Raw genomic sequence first — 13,443 nt, 5'->3', positions numbered from 1 at the left:
GCGGGGCAAATCTATCAGGCCAGACATTTGATGAGCTGACTTGGAGCAAACGTGGCATCCTCTGGAATCCTCTGTTCTATTGCCACTGTTGGTTTATGGAGTTTGAGAAGCCATGAGCCTGATTATAGAAATACGTAATAAACGGAACTTTATCATTGAGTAGTTTGGACAAACGTTTGCACCATTTGCACAACCCAAGCCCTGTGAAAATATCAGCGACATTCTTTTGCTTTTACTATCCTCTCAACAAATGCGAAACAACCTGGCACTGTTTGTTTGAACCCACTGCTAAAACTGAAGTGTTTGTTGATGCTGAGGCGTGCCCTGTTTAAACAATGTATAATTATTGTTTGAACAATGTATAAAGTTTAAATTAATTGAGCCTTGGGTTTGACCTGTGGAGACCGCGTTCAGTGATAAAGCATATATATATATATATATATATATATATATATATATATATATATATATATATATATATATATATATATATATATATATATATATATATATATATATAACAACATGGTTTTAAAACTGAGAAAATATCTAGAGTTAAGGTTAGTCATTGCACGAACATTACGTATAATTGGGTTGAAGCAGGGTTCCGATTCAACAATTTGGAAAGTCTTGAGGGGGAAAAAAGAAACCACTGGTGAACTAACAATAAATTGTGGTTTCAAACAGGGTGTCCTAGTAAAAAAAAAAAAAAAAGGTTGAGCAGTTGAGAGATTTGTATAAATTGCCCAACAATATTAGGATCAGGATCTGGGGACAATCCACTATTCAAATAAGACCACAAGATGCAAACCTCTCATCAGAAGTAAAAAATTAAATGTGCTAAAAACCACAGACATGAACACCAAAGTACCGTAATCAAAAATAAGTTATAGAGTCCAAACTGTGGAGAAAGATAGGATCCAAAATCTACGAGCTCACAGGTCAAGCACGGTAGAGAGACAGGCCGTCCCAACTTGGGCTTGCATTATAAATGGTAATGGAACCTGTAACACCAGTATACAAAAAAAAAAAGGGCCATCTGAAGGGAGGAACTGTACTATGCAGCAAAACCACAAAACACACTGCAAAACATTAGAAGCTGAGAAACATTTTACCTCCATCTCCTGAAGGATAGACTATAGAGAGAACCCAGTTATAAAATGTTAGCTGAGAAAACCCTGGAAACGCATTAAAAAATTAAATGCAGAGGTTGGATGTCCATAGTTCAAGTGTATTACAATGGGCATTCAAGATAAACCGGGGCTTTTCATTTTACAGGTATAGAAATAGATGCTAGCGTGGTGATGCTACGCTCGGTAGTAAGTGGCTAGCGTATCCTGTTACTGGCGCAGATGTCGCAGGGCCAGTCCAGAGACCGTTAAACAAGACAGCAGTTTTGGAGCATGAATAGCATGTGGTAATGAATTTTGTGAACGAATGCATAAAACCTGTAGAAGACTTCGAACACAGTACGGTGATAAGAAGTTTATCTGAGGGTGGGACATTTGATTGGTATAAACGTTTCAAAGATGGCCGTCATGGCGGATTCCCTCATGACGAAGTAAAGCAGGGTGTCCAAGGATGGTTTAGATGTACAGACAAACCTTGCCAAATCTTTTTAGGCATTTCCACTCCTTAAAAATTGTTCTTTTATTTTATTTTATTTTATAAACTGTAAAAAAAAAAAAAAAAAAAAAAAAAAAGGGTTCATGTTGAAGTGGCTAGAAAGCGGATTATAAAAGAAGTGAGAAACTGATGGCCTCGTCACTCTGAAACTTTCTTTTTGTCTGGAAACTTGCATTAAAATGTTAATATATTCCCTTAATGCATTCCACATTCCTGAATACTAGTTCGGATTTACATTTTCCAACTTTACGACTTCAATAAACCTGATAACATCTGGGTGCATGAGAAGGGCTGTTCCACGAGTTGAGCGTACAAGTTGGTTTCAAAAAGTTACGTGACTAATGGTGCTATCCCGACCAGGTGCTTTACGAAGTCTACGATTTCATCATGGACAGCATGGTGGAACTAAGAGCAAACGTGAACCTTGGCAAATCTGCCACAGAGATGTTTGACGTCATATTTTTGACGTGCGGCCTAACCCTAACCCTGGAATCGAGAGATTGGGAAGACCTTCAACGAGCTCAACCCCCAAAAATGTCGAAATGACTATTCAGCAACATGTGCATAATGATTGGCGGAGAACAATCCACAGGATCTCAATTCCCACCCTACTCGCCAGATTTATCTACTGTGTTTTGACACCGTTGTAGAGATCTGGCGCAAACTGCCGAAAAGACTTCTAGGACAACTATTTTGAAGGTAAACGTAGACAATTAAAGTACTTTCTTGTTAACAGAGCTGGTCCCAAAACTATTTGACACTGCCTCATATAAAAATGCAGGTGTTCCTGTAAAACAAGAGAGAACCATGCATTAGTCTGAGACACACTATTCCACTAATTGCACTACACAGTTCTAAATACTATTTCGGATTTCCATTTTCCATCTTTCCTTTTATGTCTACAATAAACCTGATAAGGTTATATCTCGGTGCACGGGCAGGACTGTTCCGGCAAGTCAAATGAGAGCGTTCTTCTTTTCATTCGATTCAAATTCCCATTTCTTTCCTGCCGATCAGCACGGTCCTTTCCAAAGAAGATGCAAACCACACCAACTTCAGAGACCTGTGCTGAATATGTCCACTTGATCCAATCATTACAGCAAGACAAATAGATATGCTTTAGGCAGAGGAAGAGAGAAAATAAGAGCTTTTATGGTTCAGGTTTATGGCCCCAATTTCAGGAGGATATTATTTACATGAATGCATATGCAATGTTTATTGATTGTAATCAAGATCATGGATATGGGATGTGGGAATGGTGCTGTATAGAAACACCTGCTTGTTGGAGCGTCTCTAGATTTCCTGATCGTAGATATTTGACGCTTTGTTTACAAAAAAAGAAGAATATTTAATGCTTGATTTGAAGAGCAGGAGACAGAATATGCAGAGGAGCTGCAGGATATCCGTTAGTTTTATCCGAATATAGGATGGAAGACTAGCAACAGGCCGGACGTCCAGTCTGACACAAAGAGCATCCCATTCCTACGTGAATTCATTCTTATAACGTGCTTTCATTTTCTTATATTAAACAAAAAAGGAGCCAGCGCTTACCTTCGAGGCGATGTGTACAGCAGTGATGTGCTCTGTGATTTGGGCGGAAACAGGAACTGGGGCACTGAACACACGGAGACAGGAAGAACGCGCCGCTACGTGATGAGCGGACGCCGCTGCGCTCGCCGTCAACGACACACCGGCCGCCACGCTCAACACTGCGCATGCGCGGGACCCAATCGACAATCATTTATATTCTCTTCATTGAATAGATCGAGGTCGTCGCCTGCACACCCCCCCCCCGTTCCCGCTGGCTTTACCCGATACGCGCCCACTGCTACATTCAATGGTGCGCATGCGCACACACTTGCTTACGCGTGACCCATGACGCTTACCCGAGGCACTGCGCATGCGTGGGATTATTATTGGACGTTTGTGGTATTCTGAGGTAGATTGCAGTACAGGTGTGTTCGCGTGATGAGAGATGATCAAAAGATTATAATAAATTGTTTTACAAATATGCTGTGTGCACGCGCAGGTGAAGGAGGATGGATGGATATAGATAGACACAATTTGACAGATAAATAAATAGACAGATTGGCATAGATAGCTAGCGTGAAAGACAGACACAGACAGACAGATTAATAATTTAGCAGATAAATAGACAAATTGACACGGATAGATAGCTTGATAGATAAATAAATAGATTGACAGAAAGAAAGAAAGAAAGAAAGAAAGAAAGAAAGAAAGAAAGAAAGAAAGAAAGAAAGAAAGAAAGAAAGAAAGAACTTACATAGCATAGTACAAGTACAAAGCATCTACCAAAAGTGCATATAGCAGCATTGTGCAAACTGACAAGTGCAGATAAATATGTAAATATATTTAAAACAATTACATTTTTGTGATTTGTGGTGAGAGTAGGGAGCAGGGTGAGAAGAGCCTGGAGAGGTGGAGGTACATGCTGGAGAGAAGGGGAATGAAAGTCAGTAGGAGTAAGACAGAGTACATGTGTGTGAATGAGAGGGAGGGCAGTGGAGTGGTGCGGTTGAAGGGAGAAGAGGTGGAGAAGGTGGAGGAGTTCAGGTACCTGGGGTCAACAGTGCAAAGTGATGGAGAGTGTTAGAGAAGTGAAGAAAAGAGTGCAGGCAGGGTGGAGTGGGTGGAGAAGAGTGATAGCAGGAGTGATTTGTGATAGAAGAGTATCTGCAAGAGTGAAAGGGAAAGTTTATAGGACTGTAGTGAGACCTGAGATGATGTATGGTTTAGAGACAGTGGCATTGAGTAAAAGACAGGAGGTGGAGCTGGAGGTACCAGAGCTGAAGATGTTGAGGTTTGCGTTGGGAGTGATGAGGATGGACAGGATTAGAAATTAGTTTATTAGAGGGACAGCGCATGTACGACGTACGACAGGGTGCCAAGAGAGGAGTTGTGGTATTGTATGAGGAAATCAGGTGTGTCAGAGAAGTATGTGAGGGTGGTGCAGGACATGTATGAGGACAGTATGACAGCAGTGAAGTGTGCAGTAGGAACGACAGACTGGTTCAAGGTGAAAGTCGGACTGCATCAAGGATCGGCCCTGAGCCCTTTCCTGTTTGCAGTGGTGATGTACAGGTTGACGGAGGAGGTCAGACAGGAGTCTCCCTGGACTATGATGTTTGCGGATGATATTGTGATTTGTGGTGAGAGTAGTGAGCAGGTTGAGAAGAGCCTGGAGAGGTGGAGGTATGTGCTGGAGAGAAGGGGCATGAAAGTCAGTAGGAGGAAGACAGAGTACATGTGTGTGAATGAGAGAAAGGGCAGTGGAGTGGTGTGGTTGCAGGGAGAAGAGGTGAAGAAGGTGGAGGAGTTCAGGTACCTGGCTTTTACAGTGCAAAGTAATAAGGAGTGTGTTAGAGAAGTGAAGAAAAGAGTGCAGGCAGGGTGGAGTGGGTGGAGAAGAGTGATAGCAGGAGTGATTTGTGATAGAAGAGTATCTGTGAGAGTAAAAGGGAAAGTTTATAGGACTGTGGTGAGACCTGCGATGTTGCATGGTTTAGAGACAGTGGCATTGAGTAAAAGACAGGAGGTGGAGCTGGAGGTAGCAGAGCTGAAGATGTTGAGGTTTTCGTTGGGAGTGATGACGATGGAGAGGATTAGAAACGAGTTTAATAGAGGGACAGCGCATGTAGGACGTTTTGGAGACAAGGTGAGGGAGGCGAGATTGAGATGGTTTGGACATGTGCAGAGGAGGGACATGGGGTATATCAGTAGGAGAATGCTGAGGATGGATCAACCAGGAAGGAGGAAAAGAGGAAGACCAAGGAGGAGGTTTATGGATGTGGTAAGGGGAAGACATGCAGGTAGTTTTATCGAGGCAGATGTAGAGGACAGGGGGGTATGGAGACGGATGATCCGCTGTGGCGCCCCTAATTGGGAGAAGCCGAAAGAATAAGATTTAAAACAAATAAATATGAAGGCTCTAGGGACTGAAACGTACAAAGGCTGCTGAGAAAATACACTAAGAATATATATATGTCTATAAAATCTATAGGAGAAAATGAGAATTCAGTATATGTGCAAGATGTGTGTAAGCCACTATATGTGAAGATAAATATGAGATATAAATGTACAATATTTATATAATGCAAAAGTTATACATTGTGTATATACAGATGGTATACAGCTATATGGAAGATAATCTAGGATATGCTGTAAATGTTCAATTATATACAGAATGTACAGGTTGGAGCGAGTGGAGCTTCTTATTCATTTTTTAATGAAACTGGTGTAAATCTATCTATTTTGTGCACTAGTTCGTTATGACGACCTACGTTTACTGAGTTAATAAATAAATTAAATTAAAGAATAAATAGATACAGAAATAAATACATGAATGAATGAATAAATGCAGAAATGAATCAATAAAAATATGCACATTTTGGTCAATAATAATCCATAATTAAATGTTTGCCTTTATTTATTTTTACATTTAATTTATTTTGGCTATTTCTACTGTATATTTCTTCACTTGATTATTTTTTGTCTATATGGTAATTAGGTGGGCGGTCCCAACCCCACCCTAAAGCAGCATTGGTCAGACTAACGATCTTGACAGAAGCAACTGCCTTCTATTATAATGTGAATGTGGAATAAAGTGCAAATGCATTGTCCATATAATAATAAATATTGAATGTTTAATTGTTAAAACATTTATAACATTTTTGTGCACATTTGCAGGTGTTTTATTGTTATTTAAATTTAGAAATGACTTTATTTCTGATTTAATTATGCCCTTTAATTGACCGAAACTTGTGTATGTATGTATTTTTATTTGTCATTTTTCATCCTTTACAATTCGCATGTATGATTTAAATATGAGTGTTAGTTTCACCAGAAAATGATCAAACACATTTATTTACATGTACACAATGTTTTAACAAATGAAAAATAAATAGATTTTTATAATTAGGGTTGGCTAATTATAGACTGGAAAGATTGAAAACTTGCCATTGGAATTAATGGGAATAAACCGGGAATCTACAGAACTGCAGGTTTGCTGATCATAGGGAACTTGAATGTAGGAGAAAAGAAAATCTTGCAGGACAGTCCTGGTTAAAACAACCTTAATGTTTAAGTTAAATTTCTGTCCTGCACATTCAAAATCACATGCACACACCACACACTTACTGCAGGGCTACTGAGGCCACGCCCCCTACATGCACATGCGCATTACCCCATTACATAACGCACGTAATTTCTTCAATCATGCACATAAAATAATGTCAGAAAATGTCCATCTTGGCGAGTATTTACGTACATTACATAAATATTACATACATTTATGTTAAAAACTTCCTTGTGCTGTGTGTAAGCTGTTGTGCAACAATTTTACCAAACTCAAAAATTTCGTTTTTTAAAAATCTGTATTAGTTCGCATGCATGTCAGCTTATGAAGAAACAAAATGTTTACATTTTGAATATGATACAGTTTATACAGTCCCATACATTCCTGGTAAGTTTCAACTTGGAATATTTCCCAAAATTCGACAGTTCCCATGGAAATTTACCGGATATTTTCCGCCCCTTTGCAGCCCTAATTATAATTATATTAAACTTTAGTAGAGGTAATCACTGCACGTCAATTCGATGAAAATTAATACCAAAAATACATTTAAACTCTCAGTCAAGATGGATTTGCCCCGAACTCACTCACACCTTCATGGAGTGTATTTCTGTTTATAAGTAATAAATATAAGCAAGTGGAATGACCTACGAGTTTGTTCGTAAAAGGCGAATGACCAGCTCATACATGGCAAAGACGGCCATGTTGACCGGAAAGGCGCGTACGCAATTCAGCGTGAGGCCTTTAAAAAGAACGCCGGGTCCTTCGGTTCGGATGCTCTTTGTTATGCAGTGGAGAAATCCTCGGTAGTGCTTCTTGCCCATGCCATCGGTCTGTAAGCGAGCCTTTATCACGTCCATGGGGGTCCCGACGCTCCAGGCACACATTCCAGCGATTCCTCCAGCAAGCATCACCACTTTCCACTCTGGTAAAATGCATATAGGGCTTAATGAAATTATAGTAGAAAGTAAATACGGTACGACAATTGTACTTCTTCACATACAATCATGTGGAAAATGAAATTAGACACTCTTTGTACTCTTGGGGAATGTGAGCTCAATGGTTAAGGCTGTGGGTTACTGATCAGATGGTCTTTAGATTTTTATTTTTTATTTATTTATTTATTTTATTTGAAGATTGCATGGTCTGACCATTAAGTGAATTTGCTGGCAACTGGGCAGAATGAATTATTTTTCTCTGGGTCTTTCCTCCTTGCTGTTGTATAAACACATAGGTGAATACTCCGGGCCATGTAAAAAAAATTAAGTGTAATATACACTATATTGCCAAAAGTATTGGGTCACCTGGTCATAAGTATGTGAATTTTAAAGCATTGCATTCCACATTTAGTCCCAATTTGCTCTTATAATTCCCTCCACTCTAATGGGGAATTTGTTTCACTACATTTTAGAGTGTGCTTATGGATATTTGTGTTCATCAGCCACAAGGGTATTATGAAAGGTAGGTACTGATGGAGGTGAGGAGACCTGGGGTGAAGCGTTCCAATTCATCCCAATGGTGTTCAGTAAAGATGAGATCAGAGCTCTACAGCAGGCCACTCAAGATCTTCCTCTCCAAAGCATGTAAACCATATCTTCAAGGAGCTCACTTTGTGCACAGGGGCATTGCCATGCTGGAACAGGTTTGGGTTTCCAAGTTCAAGTGAATGCAAAATCTTATCGTAGCACATCAAAAGACGTTCTGGTCTGTGGTAATAGTTTGGAAAAGAACCACATATAGCAGGAAAGGTCAGGTGTCCCATGTATTTTTTCATGACTGTATGTGAGCCCTTTCCAGACAACTTTCCTTTGCTGGAACACAAGGTATGATGATGCGCCTGTGCACAAAGTGAGCTCTATTAAGACATGGTGTGGAAAGGTTGAAGTGGATGAGCTTGAATGTCCTGCACAGAGGTCTGCCTTCCCCAAACTCAGTGAACACTATTAAGATAAGTTGGAACACTGACTGAACCCAAGACCAGCTCACCAACACCAGACTTTAGCAAACTAGCAAACTAATACTTTAGCAAACCTCTTGTTACATAGCCATGCTTTCCTGAAGGAAAACTCTATACATTGGTGTAGCAAAACCTTTGGTTTTGATTCATTTCAATTTGGTGGATTTCTTTTACCTGGCTGAGCGTTCTTTTCAAGAGACAGCCAATCACAGACAGTGTTATAGACCAGGAAGTAGGTGGCGAAAGACGGACCATCTCTTAGCGCTAAGGCTCCTGCTCCCTTGTAAAGGCCCAGCATTCCTTCCTCACGTGCAATAGTGAAAAGACAGTGTACAGGCCCGTGATATTTAGGCCTGGATTTGAGATCAGATCCTTGATAAAGTTGGGTCTGACACTGAAGTCGCACTTTCACAATGTCTGCTGGAGACATTACGGAAACCTGAAATCATATGTAAAAAAGAAAAAACTACAAATTAATACTTATAAGTAGTAATATGATTCTCTTGTAAAAACAATAATTCCTGGAAGGTTTCCAAACTCTTTGCTATAATTTTAACAGAATTTACGTTAAATACTTTTGAATACGTGTGAAACAAGTATGTTTTATGTCGTTAACAATAATTGTAAAGATCTATTCATATATTTCTATTCGATTCGATTTATATATCTATTTTATCATATTTGCATGCATGATTTACCATAGATAAAACTAAAATATAATTATATACATGTTTACTTCAAAACAAATAGCTTTTCTTTTTTTATATTCAATAAAAGCAAAATTCATGGAAACAGACTTCCAAATGTCCCTCCATTGGATGGTGATGGATGTGTACACACAGATGGAAGTGTAAATATGGGCTGGAGATCATGTGACAGGTGCTAAAAAAGGTAAAAAAAAAAAAAAATAATAATAATAATAATAATTCACCTTGAAAATTAAAGACGTTATGTCATGCATATATGAAAAAAAAAGAATAGACTTGTGAGAGACACAATTCTTATATAAACAATTCTTATATATTGTGGAAAATCCATTCTTGTGGCCACTTACATCATTAAATCTATAAAGCATAATTTAAATGACCTTATTCTCACTTTTTTTACACTTTCTTGAAGTTAAAATTACAATAAAAAGCAGCTTTTTCTCTGATGACGTATTAACCGTTAAAACGCACTGACACTGGGGACTTCTTCCATCTAATTACATTAAATATGTCATTACAGAAAGCATATTAGCCATTATATGTATTACTCCCCATGAGTGAGCTGTTACTATAGAATCGATGTTGTACCTGAAAGAGCACACAAATGTAAAAACCTGGAGGAAACCAAAAAAATTGTTCAAAACCTTCAGACCAATATATAAAATATTTCATATCTACCATATTTGGGTACCTGAGCAACCCCCCCAGCGAATCCTGCTAAAAAGATGTCCTGTTTGGCACGTGGGGCATCTTCAGTTTTGCCCCGCAGGTGGTGCAAGACCTGAAGCACATTCCTGTATGTGCCAAACACCACAGAAGAGCTGATCGAGACTGTAGTGATGGGCATCGACATGCCTTTATAGAAGCCATAAACCTGTGAATAAACAGTAGCATATAAATTGATTTACATCAAAACAAAAATAAAAAATACACCTCATACTTACCCCTTCGTTCCTGCAGGTGGTGTGGATGCACTGCCAAATCCCAACCAACTTCCTCTGTGTCTGTATCCTCACCTGAACACAATACAGTCTAATACAATACAGTACAATACCAAGTACGATACAATACAGTTTCGGTTACAGTTTCTATCCAATCAGATTTCAGCCTTGAAAACAGTGGAAACTGCAGGTGTCCTATAGCTTACAATCCATTTTGCTCAAACCAGATTTTGACTTGCTGAATCCGAAGCCCTCTAGCAGGCGTACAGTCGCATCAGCATTTTCACATAATCTGATCGAATGATCAGAGAGCACACTAGTCAGAGCTTGCAAACTGCATCTGCAGCAAACGGCACAAGCTCAAACATATATGTGTGAATTTAATAGCTGGGTTTTTTTTTTCATTCCACCGACTAAGTGGAAAAGAAAGTGATTTAATTGCAAAGACATTTACCAGACGGGCTTTTCAAAAACCCCAACAACATTTTTTTTATCACTAATCATATGTTTTACTAATGTGCCAAATCTCAAATCAAGTAAAAATAAACTCCATTGTGTACACATTCAGAAAGTAAACCTCTGGGGTCGACAAACGCGCCGGCACGTTTTTGGATTTTTTTTCCCCTCATAACGTCGAAACTAACCTGCTATACTCTATACTAGGGCTGTAACAGTTCCTCAATTAACTAAATTACAAAAAAATCATCGCTGCTTCGTTTAATCCATGGACCATTACTGACGCACCATCCCCTAGACTCTGGAGTGCTTTGGACAGGTAACACAGAAGACGCTGCAGAATGAAAATAGAGGAACCGGGAGGAAACAGCGAGGGGCGAGAAGAAAATTCAGACCAAAGAAAACACCAGAAAGTTTCTAAAGTTTGGGATAATTTCAAAGAAAACACCGTACAGTGCGGTTAATGTTTTCAAAGTTATTTTAATCCCATTTTTATATTTTGATTGATGTCTGTCAAAATGTCCCTCCGTAGTGGCAGCGTAGAGCAATTACTGGAGCACAATGTTAAAGTTGACGAGAAATACACGGATTTAGTGCGTGGAATCTTTCGAGCAACTTTCCGGAGACAAGAAAACCACATCACAATACTGTTCGATATTTAATACATAAATACATGAGTGAGAATAATTACGAGTTTCATTAAACGAATAGACTTTTTGAATGCAACTCTATCAACTATTTCACAAATTTGGTTTAATTCTCATCAATATTCTTTTATGCGGGATAAGCGGGAGAAAATGAATGAATGAATGAATTCTTTAATGCAAGATTTTTTTTTTTCAGCAATAAAAATGTCCATTTTTTTAAATAAAAAGAAATACTAATTACTTGTTTATTTAAAGAGACCTGTCTTATTTTCTCTCTCTTATTTATTATTGCTATTTGATCAAGAAAAAGTACTTCTTATCTGATTATTTGATTAATTGATGGAATAATCGTTAGAATATTCAATTACTAAAATAATCGATAGCAGCATAGTATTTTTTATATATATAATTTATATATATATATATATATATATATATATATATATATATATATATATATATATATATTATTAAATAATATATTAAATATATAATATATAGTTTATATATAATTTGTAATATATAGATTTATACTTCTATAACTATATATATATATATTTACTGTATATATAGCTGAATATTACCTTCACAGTGTCCAGAGGATATCCCACTGCCACTCCACATGCCCCTAAACACCAAAAAGCAGTAAAAAAAATAAAAATAAACAAACATGACAGATACCTCTGACATGACACAAACCTTACACTTTTGGATTACATTTTTATAAAATATTTGCAGAAATGTCATTCATTTAAATACAGACAGATGACGTTTAACATCTTGCCCTTTCTTCCCATATAACCTCTACAGCGTTAGGCTAGCTTAGCTCCTGGACCCTGCACACCACAGTCCAGTAAGAGACAGGCTAATCATCACACCGTCACCTCTAAACTCTAAACATTTCTATTCATTCCCGACAACGACGTATAAAACAGGCCATATATAAAAAGACAATATAAAGCAGCCAGTATATAAAAGCGATAAATAAATATGAATAAACCTCCAACGGAGCCGGCAATGAAGTCTGCTACATGCATGTCTGCTCTCCATAGACACACACATATAGCACTAATGCTGTAGCTAGCTGGCTAACTGGCAATTCCCTTGAATGGGACATACTGTAGTGTGGAGGTTATTCTTGCCTGGACCTGACATTAGTTATGATTCAATAATTAGGAGAATTAAGATGAATAAAAATAATGGTATTTATAGTATTTCATCTGCGAGGTAAAATGGGAATAAGGGGAATATTTCCCCAGGTTTGATCCCTAATAAAGGGGGAAATGTATTTTAACACTAGGTTTTTAAACTTCTCAAACAACAGATGGTCACTGAGCTTCATAGTAATTACTATTATTATAATTATTATTATATTTATTAACATAATATAAAGTAATAATAATACTTAATGTAGATGCTTATACTTAGAAGCAATAGTGTTTGCAGGTATGCATATATATATATATATACACACACACACACACACACACACACACACACACACACCGGATAGAAGTTGTCATTTGTATAGCAATGCATAGTTTTAACATATTTGCATCAGTAAATTTATTTCAGAAAAGTTATTTCTATATAATTATCAGTAAATGTGCTATACAGATGGTCCCCGTGTTTTAAATATTATTCCTAAGCTTATTTTCATACTTACATATATATATATATATATATATATATATATATATATATATATATATATATATATATATATATATATATATATTCATATATATACTTTTATACTTTATTTTTATTTGATTTTTATATTCTATTGCTATTTGCATAGTACAAGTTGTAAATATTTACATGCTGGTACAAGCTGTAAATAAAAAAGCAAAAAAAGAATTTAATTATAATATAATAAAATAAAATAAAATAAAATAAAATAAAATATAACGTCATTAATATAGCCTGTTGATGATCTATTAGTGGGCAGGTTGAAGCGCGTGGGCAGGTGCCAAACATACACGCATTTCGTCTTTGCACGCACGCGCACGCACAC

General features: G+C 37.5%; 3 protein-coding genes across 3 annotated transcripts in view; 1 reads left to right on the top strand and 2 right to left on the bottom strand.

The window, feature by feature from the left end:
- Positions 1-3,517, bottom strand: part of fut8a (fucosyltransferase 8a (alpha (1,6) fucosyltransferase)) — a 33,079-nt gene extending 29,562 nt beyond the window's left edge. Inside the window, exon 1 of the mRNA XM_083550479.1 lies at positions 3,178-3,517. The gene's annotated coding sequence lies outside the window, so the exon portion shown is untranslated. The remainder of the gene's footprint in view (positions 1-3,177) is intronic.
- slc25a29l (solute carrier family 25 member 29-like) overlaps positions 1-13,443 on the top strand; it is a 28,835-nt gene that overhangs the window by 5,727 nt on the left and 9,665 nt on the right. The window lies entirely within an intron of this gene.
- Positions 6,493-12,711, bottom strand: slc25a47b (solute carrier family 25 member 47b). Its single transcript, XM_083551210.1, has 6 exons — positions 12,427-12,711; positions 12,011-12,054; positions 10,327-10,398; positions 10,074-10,256; positions 8,850-9,114; positions 6,493-7,643 (listed from the first exon to the last, which is right to left on the bottom strand). Exons 1-6 carry the CDS (start codon positions 12,461-12,463, stop codon positions 7,366-7,368), a joined length of 879 nt encoding a protein of 292 aa, XP_083407336.1. The 5' UTR covers positions 12,464-12,711; the 3' UTR covers positions 6,493-7,365.

Source organism: Silurus aristotelis, assembly GCF_946808225.1.
Source record: "Silurus aristotelis genome assembly, chromosome: 9".
Classification (NCBI taxonomy): Eukaryota; Metazoa; Chordata; class Actinopteri; order Siluriformes; family Siluridae; genus Silurus; species Silurus aristotelis.
Note: the sequence above shows the minus strand (reverse complement) of the source record. Positions and strands in the feature narration are given on the sequence as shown.